Source organism: Aquarana catesbeiana, linkage group LG06 (genome assembly GCF_042186555.1).
Source record: "Aquarana catesbeiana isolate 2022-GZ linkage group LG06, ASM4218655v1, whole genome shotgun sequence".
NCBI lineage: Eukaryota > Metazoa > Chordata > Amphibia > Anura > Ranidae > Aquarana > Aquarana catesbeiana.
The window spans coordinates 25,883,869-25,902,332 of record NC_133329.1 but is presented as its reverse complement, the minus strand read 5'-3'; the positions used below and the strand labels follow the sequence as shown (position 1 = coordinate 25,902,332).

General features: G+C 39.3%; 1 protein-coding gene across 1 annotated transcript in view; it reads left to right on the top strand.

Moving 5' to 3' along the window:
* Positions 1–18,263, top strand: part of LOC141148236 (guanylate-binding protein 1-like) — a 35,331-nt gene extending 17,068 nt beyond the window's left edge. The window contains exons 3-13 of the mRNA XM_073635486.1: positions 516–646; positions 722–831; positions 2,990–3,186; positions 4,038–4,286; positions 9,480–9,757; positions 9,837–10,049; positions 12,134–12,209; positions 12,320–12,655; positions 14,464–14,590; positions 15,885–15,958; positions 17,343–18,263. Of these exons, the coding sequence (XP_073491587.1) occupies positions 516–646; positions 722–831; positions 2,990–3,186; positions 4,038–4,286; positions 9,480–9,757; positions 9,837–10,049; positions 12,134–12,209; positions 12,320–12,655; positions 14,464–14,590; positions 15,885–15,958; positions 17,343–17,611 (2,060 nt within the window). The 3' untranslated portion in view covers positions 17,612–18,263. The remainder of the gene's footprint in view (positions 1–515; positions 647–721; positions 832–2,989; positions 3,187–4,037; positions 4,287–9,479; positions 9,758–9,836; positions 10,050–12,133; positions 12,210–12,319; positions 12,656–14,463; positions 14,591–15,884; positions 15,959–17,342) is intronic.
* Positions 18,264–18,464: the final 201 nt, after the last annotated feature.

The following is an 18,464-nucleotide window of genomic DNA, read 5'->3' as shown; positions in this document are numbered from 1 at the left end:
AAGCTAATAAAGGGTCTGAAGGATGTTAGTTATGAGGAAAGGTTGAGAGCACTGAACTTATTCTCTCTGAAAGCTTGCGAGGGGATGATTTCAATTTACAAATACCGTACTGGGGACCCCACAATAGGGATACAATGTTTTCGCAGAAGGGAGTTTAACAAGACATGTGGGCACTCATTAAAATTAGAAGAAAAGAGGTTTAACCTTAAACTGCATAGAGGGTTCTTTACTGTAAGAGCGGCAAGGTTGTGGAATTCCCTTCCACAGGCGGTGGTATCAGCGGGGAGCATCGATAGTTTCAAAAAACTATTAGGTAAGCACCTGAACAACCACAACATATAAGGATAAACAATGTAATACTGACATATAATCACACACATAGGTTGGACTTGTGTCTTTTTTAAACCTCACCTACTATGTAACTATGTAACATCAAATGGACTTTATTATACTGTTATACTTTCATTGCAGGCACATCATTAAAACATTTTGAGCATTGTGTCTACTTATTCCAGGTGTTTTCTCTGTGGATTCTACAATTAAAGCAACTACCAAAGGCATCTGGATGTGGTGCATGCCACACCCAAAAAAATGTGATCATACCTTGGTACTTCTGGATACAGAAGGACTTGGAGATCCAGGGAAGGTAAACCTCGGAAGATAATTTAAAACAGATTAATGCATACACTTCTCAATATTGACTTCAATATCTGTCTTTTAGGGAGACAAGGACAATGATTGTATGATCCTGTCATTGGCCATGCTCATGAGTAGTGCTGTCATCTACAACAGTAGTGGGGTTATCAATCAGGATGCCCTGGAGAAAGTAAAGTATCCTTTTTGTCAGAAGACAAGCTGTTCCTCCTGAAGCAACCTTTCCCTTTCCTTTCCTTTTCCTTATCACAGCATCCTGACTCAGTACTCCTCGCAAGAGCTTTCAGCCTGGATGCAAGCAGTGGGCTGGGTCTTGCGAGGAGTTAAGCAAATATCAAAAATATCTTGATGGGTGAGTGTCAGTCTAGAGGAGTGAGCATCCTTAGGTAGACAGAATTTGCATGCAGACCTTCTTTGGTAATGTTAACATATGATACTGAGCCTCCGTGATTGAAAGAACTGAACTTCAATTAATGAAAAAGAGTGCCAAGGACAGTTAGGCTGGATAGGAAAGGAGTTCCCTTTTCTTTGCCCAATATCTGAGGAACCAACAGATTATCATTTAGTGTATGGGAAGACTCTTCAGAGGGAGTGGCAAATTCTGAGTGATTTATGCAGAGCATTTACAGTATATGTGAGGCATAACCATTTGGTGAGTGTGAATAACATAGGGTGAGCACTTGAGGTGACTGATTGTGGAGTGAGATAATAAAGTTATCCTTATTGCACAATTGGAATACAGCTATTTGCAGTAATATTATGTGTGGAACTCTTGCACTGACTTTTTAATGAACTTTACCACTTCATGCTTTTTTGGTATTTCTTATAAATGAGGCTGCAAAATTATTTTCACTGTTATAGATTCATTATTAAAGCACTTTATTTATCCCTATTTTTTATTGTTTGAGTTATATGATTTAGGTTATTTTTTACAGTGGGGTGTTATTAGAGATTTAATAACTGCTTCCTGCCTGCTCTATAGTGAAATGATGGGTGAGAGCACTCTCGTTCTGGGGTTCAAACGTGGTCAGGGGGGCACGCCACATCGGTGGTGCACCATGTCCCTCGGGCACAGCGCAGCACCGATCACTGTAAAGATTACGGTAAAGAGCCTATCAAGAATATTTGTAGATATAGTATCTTTAAAATTGTGTGATCTAACAGTGATTCCTTGATTATAAACAGCCTGCTCTCTCTCTAAAATTGTTCCCTATCAAAAAGGCATAAAACTGTGCAGAAACTCTGTACAGTTTTTGTGTTCTGTCTCATAAATTAAAAAACAATTTTTCAATTCCTAGATGCAGTCTGCCTGCTCTTTCCCTCTGGAATGGTATCCTATTAGAAAGGATAATACTCTGTGAATAAAATTTGTACTATTTTTATTGTCTCAGAAAAATGCAGATATACACTGTTATAGGTATTTGCAGATTAAATCTGCCTGTTCTCTCACTCTGAAGTTACATCATATTAAATATGATAGCATACTGTGCAGTAAACCTGAACTATTTATTATGCTTCTGTAAAAGTAAATTCAAGTAAAAAAGGGGTAAATACTGTCCATCTGTCCAGTTGTCCTGCCTTCAGTCTCACAAAATGTCACTGTAATATTTAATTTCTATATGAAATCTGCCTGCTCTTTCCCTCTGAAATTGCATCACATTAGAAAGGGTAACATAATGTGCTACAAATCTGTATATTTTTTCTGACTCTTAAAATAGACACTATGATTTTTAATCTCCAGCTGAAGTTTGCCTGCTCTCTTCCTCTGAAATTGCATTCTATTCAAATGATAATGTAAAGTACAGAAAATCTATCTCAGAAAAAATACACTATAATTTTCAAATTACTTTTTGCTAACTCCTTCTGAAATTGCATCTAAGCAAAATAAGGAGCACAGACTATAATGCAAACCTGCACAATTTATCTGTTCTCATTCTCAGAAAAAAAAGACAGTTTTTTTATTTAAAGATTAAATCTACTTGCTCTCTCTTTCTGAAATAGCGGCCTATTAAAAAAGATTAAAAGCTATGCTGCAAATATGTCCACATTTTTAGTCTCAGAAAAAAATACACTGTCATTTCCAGATAAAATTTGCCTTCTCTATCCCTCTGAGAAGTTTTAGCATTGTCACCAGAACAAGAAGTGCAGGGAAATGTTTTAACTGGAACACCTATTCTGGTAATGACTGTATAAGTGATTAAATCCCCAGTGACAGGGGTATTAACCCTTTCTTACTCTCTCTAAAAATAAAGAGAAAGTTTTGGCTTTGCACAGACTTTCAGACACAAACCCTGATCACTAAAGGTTTAATTTCCTTAATAAAATATGTTCACAGCTCTACATTAAATATATATATCGAGATTGTACACAAAGCCTCAGTTCAGAAGATGAACACTCAGAGTCAGAAAGATAAAGACAATATGGCACCTCTCTTTGTCTGGGTCATACGGGATTTTACTCTTAAGTCAGACTTGGATGGGCACCCAGTCACCGCTGATGAATATTTGGAAAACTGTCTAAAGAATGTCCTACGTACGTTCCTGACCTGTGGTTCAACTCTTTGGCATCTTTTTTCAATAATGCAAAATTATTTTACCTATTATTTGTATACCTAAATATCATTTTATGTTTTTTAGTTCCCATAGCCAGATAGCTTAGTCACTGGAATAAAGTTAGTTCTCCTCATTTACAGTGACAGTCCACTCAATGCTGATGTTATGGTTCCCAATACTGATATTTTTGTTAACCTCTTACACATATGTACAGCAGCAAAGAGGGCTGGTTTTAATACCCACATGTCAAATATATGATGCTTGGATGGCTTAAGTTTCTGTATTTATATTGCACTCCTGGTATCTACTAATGATAGGAAGTTGGCACAGCCAGCTCCAGATCTGGTGATTACCATGGCAGCTAGTCATCCAGACCCAATTAAAGGGAACCCAGTGTTGGTTGGATAGAGGATTGGGGTTTTTGGCAAAGTTTATGGATTATATAACACAACATAATGTTACTTTGTTGAATAAGGCCAGCCATAGACAGTTAGAATCGAGCCATGTGTGGGTAGGTTGAATGTACCAAGTTGATCGATCAATCATCTTTGGTACAACCAGCCGGCCAGATTTTACATGCAATTGTTACTAGCGGCTGGTATAGCTGCTAGCAATAATCACTGTCTTCTCCTGGGGAACCCCCCCCCCAGCCTGGAGAACACAATGGGTCAACTTGTCAACTTTGTCTCTCTCACCTGTGGTTACAGGTAAGAAGTTTGCTATGTGTATGGCCTGCATAAGCCTAGCTTTTTAATTGTGGTTTTGTCCTATACTTACAGTTTCACTGTATTCAAGTTTATTAGTTTTAAGATTTTTTTCTCTTCATTTTAGCTGTGAAAACACCCAAGGGAAACAGGCAAAATGAGATGCGTAGGACTATCAGAGCTAATTTTCCAAAGAGAAAGTGTTTTTACTTTGGATTTCCATCTGCGGACAAAGAGGTGTTGCAAAACATGTCCCAAGTTCCTGAATCAGAGCTAGTGCCTGAGTTTGTCAGGAAGGCTGAGGATTTCTGCAAGTTCATTCTTCAAGAAGCATCAGCAAAAAGATTAAGAGATGACAGAATTATGACTGGATCTGGTGAGTTGAAAAGCAACTTAATGTCAGCAGGGATCTACAGGGCCATTATAAATGTAGCACCACCCTTGAAGGAGCTGCTGGATGTTTGGGTTTTTTTGTTCTTGATGCTGACAGACCTACTAGGTATTACCACACTCTTCAACACACCTTGAAGCTTAAAAGTGGTTATTTTTTTTGGCAAACAATGCCCAGCTGGGTAAATAGTATAAATACTACAGCAATAAAGATCAACCAATGGCGTTGTGACAAATTATGCACAATACCTATGCAATAAGGAAGCAGATTTCAGGTATAAGTATGTCAGGGCTGAAGAAGGACCCCAAGGATAAGAACACAGGGGCAGCTATCAGAGATCCCTCCCTATACCACTTGTCAGTGGTTTCTTAATGAAAGTCGGGGTCTGAGTACTGGAGCTTGCACCTGTTAAGGACACTTGTAATCACATAGAGTAAAGTGAGACATCAACAAGAAATGGCACAAGGCATCTCATCCATGCAGGCACCTGGGTAGTTCCAGAGAGCCCAACAAATGGGTCCTCCTTCTTAAGCCAACTCCTTCCAGCTGTTACAGGCAGTCCTTTTAGCAACAGTGTAGATGAAAGCTCACCCCCTAGAATTAGCGAACCTGGAAATACAGATCTTGAATGGCAGTCTGCATAGTTCATAGTCTTATAGTCTCATGCATCACAGTTCAGGTCACAGTAACACCAGCATAGTGTCCCCTGCATGTAGGGATAAAATAGAACTGTCCCTAAGCAAACCACTGTGACAGCAACCATGACAGTAGCTGGGTCCACAAATGTAGAAATGCAAGGTAAAAGTCTCTGAGCACACCTGTTCACAGGCTTATAGCAGGCAGCACTTCTGGGCAACAATGCCAGCCCCTAAATCAGCACACAGCAGCAGGATGGGGCAGTATGTCTCAGTAATCCCTAATTCTTTTCTCTAAGACCTGTAGCAGCAGAACAGATAAGTCAGGTAGAGCTAATATCCCTGCAATTGCCCTCTAGCCACAGAACACTTACAACCTGTGCATCTCATTCTCCCCCCTCCCATGTCTGTCCTCCTTATGCATGATTTTCCTTATCCCTAATCCCCCCTGCTCTCCAGGCACTCTGGGATCTGTAGTCTTAGTCCCCTTCTCCACAGGTCTCTGTCTTTGTGAAGGGATTACATCTCCCTTATGTCTTTGCATCCCCATCTCCTCCGGATTTATTAGGTGGGGCTTCAGAACACTGCGTGGCTAATCTGAGTCCTTCCCTGTAAATTCCTCATTCCTTCCAAAATGGTCACCCCCTATGTTGAGGACACCTTTAGCATTGTCCATGGTTGCCTCCAATATGGGTGCTGCCTCTCTTCACTCATTGATGCAATCTTCAACAAAGTAGTCACCACAACACCTGCACTAGGGACACTTTTTTTCTGTCTAGCCAGTCCTCCCATCACAAAAAAGGAAGTAACAAGATGCATTGGAAAAATGTCCTGCAGGGTAAGTTAAAGGGGCCACAGTCCAGGCTGCAAAATATGACCACTGTGATCTAAACAATGTGGTGCTACTGTTATAGTCAAGCTCACACTTTAAATACAGTTGTAACCCCTCTCCAAACATAGCGCTTATGATTGTGACCATAAAGCTCTATTTTGATCTTGTCACTCCAGAATACAGTGTGCCCCAAAGGTGTCACGGTGTTGTCAGCCATATTGTAACTGGGCTTTTTTGTGGCATTGGCACAGGAAAGGCTTCTTTCTGGCAACTTGACCATGCAGCTAATTTTTGTTCAAGTATCATATTAATGTGCTATTTGAAACAACCACGCCATCTTTTTCAAGAGGTTACCTGTGGGTTTTTCTTTGTATCCCAAACTGGCATATTCAAGGCTTTGGATATCTTTTTGTATCCTTTTCCATCTTTATACAGTTGCATTACCTTGTAATGCAGGTCTTTTGACCATTGTTTTCTACTCCCCATGGCTCAGTATCTAGCCTGCTCAGTACATCCATGTGAGAGCTAAGAAACAACATTTATACACAGACACTAATTGCAATAGAAAAAGCCACAAATGTGGGAAATTAACATTTTTTGCCATATTAACCTGTGTGTTTCATCTTGTGTGTCTGTACCAAGGCCAAACATTTCAGGGGATGGAAACTTTTCATCAGGTCCATTTGGGGTATTTCTGATATCATTATGACTTATGAGCGAAACAACTATGTGATAATAAATGGCTTCATATGATCACTATCATTAAATAAAAGACAGTTTTTGGGCATGATCAGTCATATTTGCAATCTCAATGCCAACATTTCATGATTTCTGCCAGGGGATGAAAACTTTTGAGCACAACTGCCTTAGTTTATTTCCAAATCAGCACTGTTAAAGACTGGAATGGTTTTGTATTATGAAAAAAATAAGGGGACTAGGGGAGAAAGGGGGGCAATGGGGACTTTATATGAAACACATCACTAGGGCAGGCTGAGTCATCAGATGTAAAAAAATGTAAATTTATTGATACCACATGAGAAACAAGGTGCAATAGATGGTACTCGCATATAATCAATAGATAAGGTGCAAAGTATGTAAAACATGGCAGTAGAACATACAATAGTAGCATAGTAACATGTTATACATTGTAACATAGATAGATTGCAGCATCATCAAAATTGCACCCCACATGTGTATACGTAATTCATATTGTATAAAAATCCAACTGATGGCTAAAACACTAAAATGCCCATGGTAGATACATATTCGTTGTGACATGTCAAGAAGTTATGAATGTTCAGTTGTTGTACTCGGGGGGTGGATCCTTTCCATCCCCGGGAGCTGCGACGCGCACCGTTGCCATCCCCCTATCCCCCTGATCCATCAGTCATGGGATCGGGGGCGGGTGTCCGCTGTGCGTCGACGCCACGCCCCGCACGTCGGCACGTTTGGCGTCAATTGACGTCACGTGCCGTCGTGACGCTGTTTCCTTCTGGCGTGCATACCGATGGAGGCCGGAGGTTGCCTATATAGGCGCTAGTCTCCTTAGTGGGCTGCTTCCTCTCCTCCCTCCGAGCACGTCTTAGCGTGACGTTGGGGGTTCACCTCGTTGGCTGGCGGGCTGAGACTCTGTCATCTTAGGTAACCGTAGATCTCCTTGCACCATGCTTTCTTCATCCCCCTTTACACACCGTCTTCACCTAACCTGCCTTGCACTATCCCTTCACCTTGTTCGCTTGGTGTTGTGGTGGGCTTTCTTTGTTTTTTCATTCCACCAGTCTCCCAGACACTATCTGTCTGTTTTTCCTATGTTCACTCCACTGTCACTTTACTTTGTCCCACACTTTATCTTCCACCTAGTGGTCATCCAACATTATTTGTTTTATACCTATACGTATTTTATTTTATTTATCTACAGTTACCTTGGGTCAATGCTCTATCTTACACCATCTTGTTGGAAACCTAGGTGAACTTTTTCACTACCCATTGCTCTACGGTGTCCTGAGCTGCCTCGCCCTGCCACCTCTTGGTTGCCTCCTCAGCTCCCGTGGGGTTGTTGTGTCCACCCCTGATTATCTCCTACCATCATGAACTTTTCTATATATGCTCTACTACCATTATACCATTTATCTACAGGTAAGAGTGTTAGGATTAGCGGTTTTGCTTCCCCTCTTCCTGTTGTAATTAAATATCATTAATTACTACTTTATACGTTACTTTAGATATTTCCAGATAGCTGCTCCTGATGAGTGGACAAACTTCCACGAAACGCGTCGAGCAATACAACTGAACATTCATAACTTCTTGACATGTCACAACGAATATGTATCTACCATGGGCATTTTAGTGTTTTAGCCATCAGTTGGATTTTTATACAATATGAATTACGTATACACATGTGGGGTGCAATTTTGATGATGCTGCAATCTATCTATGTTACAATGTATAACATGTTACTATGCTACTATTGTATGTTCTACTGCCATGTTTTACATACTTTGTACCTTATCTATTGATTATATGCGAGTACCATCTATTGCACCTTGTTTCTCATGTGGTATCAATAAATTTACATTTTTTTACATCTGATGACTCAGCCTGCCCTAGTGATGTGTTTCATATAAAGTCCCCATTGTCCCCCTTTCTCCCCTAGTCCCCTTATTTTTTTCAGATATAATTGGATGGAGACCTGTGTACCGGATGGTCATGGTCTCATATAAAGTCCTAACCTATACCTCTTGTTTCAATATTAATATGGTTTTGTATTATGGCTTAAAAAATAATTACAGAGGAACCTCAGATTGTGAGTAACACGGTTTACGAGCGTTTCGTAATATGAGCTATTTTTTTTTTTAAATCCTGACTCGATCTGCGAGCATTGTCTGGCTAGTCAAGCAGGATTCAAGCCGTTGGTGTGTGCATTTCTGTAATTGGCTAGAGGTACAGGGGCACTGGTGCCTCCCAGCGCTTCGTGGAAAACTCGGACATGCTCGGAGACACTCAGAAAAAACTCAGTTCCCAAGTGTCTCAGAGTGTCTCCGAGTGTCTCCGAGCATCATCGGCGCCCCCGCACCTCTGGCCACATGCGATACTGCATACTTCGGTGCCCCACACCTCTGGCCATATACAGTACTGCATGGACCAGCGGTGGCTGTGGAACGGATTATCTGAGTTTCCATTATTTCCTATGGGAAAACTTGCTTTGATATACGAGTGCTTAGGATTATATGCATTCTTCTGGAACGAATTATGCTCGTAATCCAAGGTGTTACTGTACGATATTTGGGGGAGTCACAAGTAGGTGTTTTGGGTTGTACAGTTTAGAAATTTAGAGTTTAAAGGGTTTTTTTTGAGTATGGTTGTGTTCAGGAGATTTCTCCTTCGTGTATTTAAAACTGATACTTGCTTTATTGATTAATTGATTGATTGATTGAATAATTGATTGATTTAATAATTATAGAGTAGGGAAGGTTTACAACCTACCAAGACAAATAGAGAGGGTGAATCTGCTCGATGGGGTCACAGTCAACAATATAAACATTACAGGGGCTCTAATTCTTACCTTCTATTTTTTTTTTACTTTAGGGACTCTAATTGTGACAATTCACAGTGTGTAATATGAGAGCTACCTAATGCTGAACTTTTTTTAAAAATGCCAAAAGTTAATGGAGATGGACAGACTTATTCAATGTTTTCCACAATATTTTTCAGATTTTTCTCATCTTCTCAAGTCCTATGTTGATTCTGTCACTAAATGTGATATTGCCCACCTGGAGCGTTCCATGTCAAACATGACCCTGGAGAAGAATCAAAGCTCAATACGAAGATCTACAGAGTCATATGAAAACAAAATGAAAGCTCAACAATTCAACACTGAAGAAGAGTTCCAAAGGCTGCATGAGAGTTTACAGGAAGAAGCTCTCCGTGAGTTTGAAAAGAGCTATGTCACTCATGAGAAGAGTCAAGATGAATACCTCCATCAGCTAGAGGTAGTTGATGTGAAGGTTTTAATGTGCCCCAAAAATTTGATACAGTTATTCATTTTGTGTTGGCAATTTTTTTTGGCAGAAAGACCTAAAGGAAAAGAGGGGGGAGCTCTGGAAGATTTGTGAGGATTCCTCTCTGAAAACGTGTGAAGATCTACTTAAGAAACTCAAGTGTGATGTAGACCAGGCCCTCAAGGAAAACAAATACCATGTCTCTGGAGGATTTGATGCATTTTTAAAGGACAAGGATAATATAATAAGGGTGTATAATGAACAAACCGACAAAGGCGTCAAGGTAAACTTAAATGATCTTCCAAATTTCTTGCTCTGCAGATTTGGTATATTTTAATATCCCCGTTACATTGGTTTATACTGATATTACTCAATAAAATCTTCAAATGTAACATGCTATACTGGTTCCAAGCAGGTGTAAATCCTTGCTGGCACTGTGTATATTTTCAAGGACCAAATATACATGTAAGGATAAGAAACAGAAATAGAGTTCACTGTATAGTGCAGATTAAACCACTTTAACAGCGAGAAATTAAAAGTGCACTTACAATACGTACCACCAAAACAAACTCTGATGAAGGGCAAGGACACCAGAAATATGTTGGTTAGTAGAAGTACTGCATTATTCTACACACGGAGTCAGTTGACAGTCACGTTCCAGCTTGGGATATTTCTGCAGTCTCTATCCTCAAGACTTCATGTGTCTAACACAGAATTTCTAGTGTGCTTGATGTCTTCCCCACTGCCAGCTTCTACATGAGAGTACAATTGCATCTGTTGGCGGGACATGGTATTCCTCTGAATGAGCTGGTTTTTGGTGGCATGCATGGATCAAGTCACTTATATGTAAGTGCAATTTTAATTTATTATTAATATTATTATTAAAAATATTTAGAATGTATATTTGCCGGTGACTGCTAGGTGTTTTTTCACCTTAATGCATAGGATGCATTAAGGTGAAAAAACACAAACCTTTACAACCCCTTTAAACTCTATCCAACCTTTCCAGATATTTACAAATCTTTCCATTCTGTTCTCTCCATAATGATACAGTTCTTCCATATTATACATACATTCAATCCTTTTTAACTCAATCTCTTAACGTTGGACTCTCTGGTACCTGCCAATCTTTTGGAATCATACATTTTGCTGCATTATTAAGTGAGGTATCATTGTTTTTTTATATTGCTTTATTGTAAGATTGGTATTATGGAATAAGTACAATTTAGGACTTTTAGGCATGCCTTCTGCTGTTATTTCCTGTATCTGTTGTATAACTTCCTGCCAGAATTTCTGTATTTTTGGGCATTCTCACCATGTATCTGTCATTGTCCCTCTCATCCCACATCCTCTCCAGCAGAGAGGATGTGGGATTTTTCCGCTTGATATTTATGTGCTTTTGTGGGTGTTATATACCATCTTGACATGCACTTATAATTCATTTCTATTGTGTTTGTTTCCATGGGGGTGTCTGGGTTTAAAAGAAAAAAAAAATTACAAATCATTGAAACATTGATATCAAGTCAAATTTCTTCTGTTAGTAATTAAGCTGACTTTAAATTTGTAATTTTGTTACAGCTTAAAGGAAAACAAAGATAAAGAAATAAAATAATAGACATGTGCAATTCATTTTGTTTTGAATTCGTTTTTTAACAAATTTTGCCAAATTTGTTAATTTGTAAATATCCAAATTAACGAAAAAACATTTAACAAATTTTTCTGAATATTTGTAATTTTGAATATTCGTAAATTCATAAATTTGAAAATCCGAAAATCTGAAAATTTGAAATAATAACTAACTAATAATAACTTAACTGTTACTAACTATTAAATTATAGATATAGGAATTTCCTTTCAAATTTAGCTGTAAGTGAACGTAACGTATACAAATTTATCCAAAGTTATGAATTATCCAAAATAACGAATGCCATATCTAAAGGAAACGTGGAACGTAACAAATTATTAATAATAATAATAAATAAAAATAATAATAATAAAAATGTATTATTATTATTATTTATTATTATTAATTCATTACTTTCCATTTGTTTTGATGCAGCATTTGTTATTTTGGATAATTCATAACTTCGGATAAATTTGTATTCGTTACATTCACTAACAGCCAAATTTGAAAGAAAATTCCAATACCTATAATTTAATAGTTAGTTATTATTAGTTAGTTAGTTATTCTTTTGAATTTTCAGGTTTTCTTTCTTATTTTTGGATTTTCAAATTTATGAGTTGCAAATGACTTAAAAAAAACAACAAAAAAAAAACAAATGAAAAACGAAAACGAACAAATTTTTCGACAGTGCACATGTCTATAAAATACCTCTTGATGATTTCAAACACATTTTATTTTTACAGGCCCAAGAATTTCTTAAGAAGCTTTCTGACTATTTAGAGGGCATAGAAAACACAATACCAAAGACTGTCCAAGCAGGTAAGTCTTCCTTCCTTGTCACTGCAATCTTATAAACACATTATCTTACGGCAAACATGTACAGTATATTACATTTCAGCTGCTCTTGTAAAGGCAAATTTCTCTTACAGCTAAAAAGCGCAAACAACTAAAAAGAGGAGATTCCCGGGATTGCGACCAGCTGTCAGATTATGTTCAGGATTACCAGCTACCCGCTGGCCGATTTGACCGTCTTCTTATCCAGCTCTTCGGTTACGTTGGCCATGGAAAGTCCTCCTTTGTGAATTCCTGTGTCTATACATTGAGTAATGGCAAATTCCAGGACTTGGCAGGAGAAGGAATATCCAATGGTGGGAAGACCATGGAGAGGAGAGCGTATGAGCTCACCAGCACAATCTCTATTGTAGATAATCGTGGCTTTGCAATGTTGGGGGATGCAGAAGCTTGGGAAATCTATGCACAATTATGTAAGTTGATTTCTAATTCTTAACAAACATTGGAATTTCAGAACAGAATTTCTCTGTCACTAAATGCACCTCATGGAATTAAATAATCATGATTTGTTTACTATAGTCTCTGTGTACATAGTACCCCTGGATATTCATATACAAAAATAATTATCCTGAGATCTAATGATTATAATGCTTTATTTTAATTGCATCAGACTATTATTTTATGTGGCGTTGTAATTTATTTGCTGTTACTACTTTTTTTTATTTTGTGTATTATCCTTATCTGTAAATATTTTTGTGTACCCCTCTTCATGGCCATTTTTTGCGATACGGCACTGCATTATTTTAACTGACAATTGCGCGGTCTTGCGACGTTGTACCCAAAAAAAATTTATGTCATTTTTTCCCCACAAATAGAGCTTTCTTTTGGCGGTATTTGATCACCTCTGCGGTTTTTATTTTTTGCGCTATATATGAAAAAAGACCGACAATTTAAACAAAAAAAATGTTTTTTTTTTACTTTCTGCTATAAAACATCCCCAATAAAAAAAATCTAATTTCTTCATCAGTTTAGGCCAATATGTATTCTGTTACATATTTTTGATATAAAAAATCCCAATACGAGAATATTGATTGGTTTACACAAACGTTATAGCATCTACAAACTATGGTATATATATATTTTTTTTTCTACTAGTAATGGCGACTTACAATGGGACTGTGATATTGCGGCAGACAAATTGGACACCTAGCTGACACTTTTTTGGGACCAGTGACACCAATACAGTGATCAATGCTAAAAAGTATGCACTTTCACTGCACTAATGACACTGGCACAGAAGGAGTTAACATCAGGGGCAATCAAAGGGTTAACTGTGTTCCCTGGGAGTGATTACTAACTGTGGGGGAGGTGCTTTGACTGGGGGAATGTACCGGTCCGTGCTCTTGCTTAGCAGGAACACAGGATCAGCACATTCTCTTTTCTCTTCTCACAGAACGGCAGTCTGCCTTGTTTACATAGGCAGACTGCCGCTCTACCTTTCTCCTTAATTATTGGCTCCCGCTGTGTCCAATTACAGTGGGAGCGGGTACGTGATCTGGCACAGTGCAGCTGCCCTGCCGCAGTGTGTCTGCGCGGTGCGGTCGCTAAGCGATTAAAGTAATGGTACTCCCTTCCAGATCATAAGCTCCAATGAGCAGGGCCCTCTGATTCCTTCTGTATTGAATTGTATTGTAATTATACTTTCTGCCCTCATGTTGTAAAGTGCCATGCAAACTGTTGGAGCTATATAAATCCTGTATAGTAATAATAATGATGGTACACAATAATTTAGCGCTTTTTTAAACTTTTTTCTCTTTTTTTTTGCCGTAATTTAAAAAAGAAGCCTATTGCTAGCAAAGCCCTGTTTCTGGGGGTCCCACAATATATATAATATGGGGCTGGCTTTGCTGACCTCTCAAGTTATTGATCTGGAATATACTTTATATGGAAAAAAATTACTATGCTCAGTCAGTGTGATCTTGGTGATGGACTGCACTCTGGGGGGAAGGGGTGGATCACATGCTCCCTATAGCTGGAGGTATTTGGATATTTCTAAGGGCTCTGACAGTCATACAGCACATAGCATTAAATGTGAAAATTGGTATGAGGTAGGGAGGAGGAAGGAAGAGGGAAGGTGGGTTAGCAAGACATCCCAATGCTTTGCCTATTCAAGGATTCCTTTTAAATAATGTTAGTTTACAGTGAAAACTATGTCTGTAGGGAAGAAATGATGGAACATTTTAATAATCATTTTTTATAATGATAATTATATTTTTAAAAGGTAATTTTGCACCTTTTAATGAGAAGGTGGAGTGGAATAAAAGCTTTCAAGTACGAAATGATGGACTAATACGAAAAATGAAGGAAAATAAAACTCCTGACCTGATAGTTCCCGTCTTTGTGTGCAGGTAACTTTATAGCTTGTGAATCCGATCAGTGAAATATAAATTATATTTTAATGTAAATATCAATGCTTTCAATTCTTTGTTATATTTGAACTAGTAATCAGCAAATCTACCCGAGTTTTATTTACCAAGGGTTTGGCAAATCTTTTGCAAGATTTGGCGAACCCAAACTTTCAAATTCAGAAGCGAATCCTATTAAAGTCTTGGGGGGACTTGTTGTTAAATTCTGTTAAATTCGACTCCAGGCGACTCCACATAATGCATACGAAGTACCAGCTTTTTAGGGAACCTCAGACTTACCGGGATGACAAATAAAGAGCCTCCTTGGTGAAGTACGTCAATCAAGTTTCAAATTTATTAAAAGAAATGTACTTACAAAACGACTAGTCTGTTCAAACTTTTTAAAAATATCCAAGGAAATGCAGAGGTGTGATGTCTATTGAGGATGAAACGCGTAAGGCGTGACCTGGCGCAAGCTCGCTATCAGACGGCCGCCATTTCGTTGGATGTTTTTAAAATGTTTGAACTGACTAGTCATTTTGTAAGTACATTTCTTTTAATCAATTTGAAATTTGATTGACTTGCTTCACCATGGAGGCTCTTTATTTGTCATCCCGGTGAGTCTGAGGCTCCCTTAGAAGCTGGTACTTTGGATGCATTATGTGGAGTCACCTGCTTGGTGCTTTATTTATGTTAGCTGCCCGCCAGATCTTCGGAGTTGACTTGTGGAAATCACACTCAGTATATGCCTATTAACATCTTATTTATGGTAAGGAGATTTGCTAGAAACACTGAAGTGCTGTGTGGTGTCCTATTGCACTAGAGCTGGTGCTTTGAATTGCGGGTTGATGGACTAATATTACACATGAACTTTGCTTTTCAGTAGCATTGTATTCTTGGACTCTTATGCGTTTTTTTTGTAATCAACAAATCATTGCTGGCTGCTACCATATTCATTCATTCATTTTTCTTTGTGGGCCGCATGGATGACTTGTTCCCAAACAAGGACTTACCAATCCTGAAATCACTGTAAATCAGTCCACTTCAAGTGGATTATCCCAGAACCCCTCACCCTACATGGCTTAGAACCCCAAAGTACTCAAACTGAATACAATCATTCCCCTTAGGGTCAAAACCCAAACAGTGGGGGAAAATACTTGCTGTCCAGTACACATCCCCAGCATCCTGTACACTTATTTATTATTTAGAAAAAACTTTCATATATATATTTTATATTTATATTTTTGAGCTCTGGAAGTAATCTAGAATAACTCTGAATTTTGCTTTTCCTCTGCAGCTCCGAACATAACCTTAGTGATGCTGAATCCAGCTCCATCAAAATGTTCTTAAGAAAGGCTCATCAACTTACTGGTAAGAGAGCACTAAAATTTGCTGTAATAGTAATTTTGATTTAAAAATGTATTAAGTCAGCTAAAGCAATATATTGGAATCTATTCTGTTTTTGAGAAAGCAGCCACAGCCTCAAGTAATAAATCCTATCCCCTGCCAGAATGCTGCAGAGAAGAACCTTTGCTCACTGCGTGGAAGCAGTTGTCTCTCTGCTGCTTCAACATGGAACACAAAAGTTCTTCTCTGTGGCATGCTAGCAAGGGGCAGTCCTTTCTACTTAAGCTGTGTCTCTTTTCAGCTTATATAAGGGAGTACACTCCCACCAGTGGCGGATGGTGCTCAATTTTTGGGGGGCTGCAAACAGACCACCTAACCCCCCTCTGTTCATTTAGTTGGTCGATCGGTCAGTCGGTCTGTCAGTTAATCCCCCCTACCCCCCATCACTCAGTCAGTTGTTCGGTCAGTCAGTGATCAAACCCCCTCCCCCATCGCTCAGTCGATTGTCCGCCTGCCCATCAGCCCCGCACTTACCCCATCCAGGTCACGGGCAGCTTCGGTGGCTTCCCCCTGCATCTCCTCCTCGGCGTCTCCCCCCTGCTCCTGGCCAATACGGTCACTTCTCCTCTCAGCCAATCACGTCTTAAGACCCGCTTTCTGATTTTCCAGGAGGAGAAGCAGAAAGACAATAGCAAAAATTAATTCGCTATTGTCACACAACTGGGTGAGCTCAGGGCGCAGTGCTCTGTTTCCCCCGAGCCCACCCTTTTTTTAAGTCAATTAGATCCTCAGGCTCTAATCACGTGCTTAAAAAAAAACAAAATAATTGAAATCCATGCGTCCAGCACCCTGCATATAGATTAGGAGTCGGTACATAGATGGGGGGGGGGTGGTGCCCCTGCGCCCCTAATGGAAAGGCCGCCTCTGCTATTAGCCCTTCTTACTAATTAAAGTGTATATTATTGACTCTGAAATGATGGCAAATCAACTGTTGGACATTTGCATTGTCAGTGCTGCTGCAGCATTTTCTGTACACCACAGTGATGAGCCTCTTCAAAGGAAGGACTAGGAGACACCCCAGGCTTGTTATTTAGAGGAATTGGGAATTGTTAATCTTTCACTTTAAGAATGAAAAAAATAGTTTTTACAATGGTGCATGCTTCCCCAGGGCAATGACCCCCTGCCTTCCTCATGCTATTTTTGAATCCCCCTTGCCTATTATTATTCTGCCACCATTGATTTCAGTGGAGTTTGAGATTTGGCATCACCAAAACCCTGCTCAAATTGACCCCTGGACAGTTTGGCTCATCCGTAGTCCTAATTATTAATCACAAATGTGCTTTTATCAATATAGAAATATAAGAATAACTGATGCTGATGTTGATGCTGATTATGTATATCTCTCCAGGTATTCAGCCCTTTGTTGTTCTGACCAAGGATAGAAAGGACTCTGGACTCAGAACCAAATTTGCCCAGATGGGGATAGAGAATGTTCGTCCTGTAGAAAATTACATTATCTCCGACCATTTCAGTGACAGGCACAAGCATCTCAACTTTCTGAACTTTTTGAAAGACATCTTGCAGGCTGTAAACTTCCACCTGCATGAGAACGTCAACTTTGAAACTCAGCGGTATGAATGGATGAGCTTCCTGATGCAGATGGCCAACAACATTTGATATAGTTACCCCTGAAGCCCAACTCCCCCCAATCTCCTTGGAGCAGCCCGGCATCCTTAAAGTGATTGTAAAGGCAGAAGGTTTTTAATCCTAATGCATTCTATGCATGAAGATAAAAAGCCTTCTTTGTGCAGTAGCCACCCTCAGCCCCCCTAATACTTACCTGAGCCCCCTCTCTATCCACAGTGTTGTAGGATTGCCTCGGCTGCCGGGACTCCAATCCTCATTGTATGAGACAGCAGCGTGGTGCCATTGGTTTCCGCTGCTGTCACTTAAAGTCAGCCAGCCAATGAGGAGAGAAAGGGGGTGGGGCCCAGCCACAGCTCAGTGTCTGACTGGATACACAGAGCTGTGACTCGGCTCAGGTGCCCCCATAGCAAGCTGCTTACTGTAAGGGGACTTATCTAGAGGGAGGGGCCAGGAGAGACAAAGAGAAACCCAAGAAGAGGAGGATCCGGGCTGCTCTGTGCAAAACCACTACACAGAGCAGGTAAGTATAACAATCTTTACAATCACTTTAAGCCTTGTACACACGACAAGATTATTGGACGATTGATCATCCATTTTTTTGCATGCTAATCTCAAATCAAAAATGAAGAGGTTACTAAAGCTACGAAAATTCTTGTACGTCAGAATAAAAAATCGGAAGTGATGTCATGTTTTGTATTGTATGTGTATTGTATTTTTGGACGACAACTGTACTGATTAAATGAAAATCATACGATCTGGAAGGAAAATTTTCGTGCTTGCACCATCGGATAATATCGGATGAACTGTCATGATCGGCTATCGAAAGCTGTGTACTAATGATCAGATTATTGTACGATCACTTTGAAAGCAGTATATTGGGATT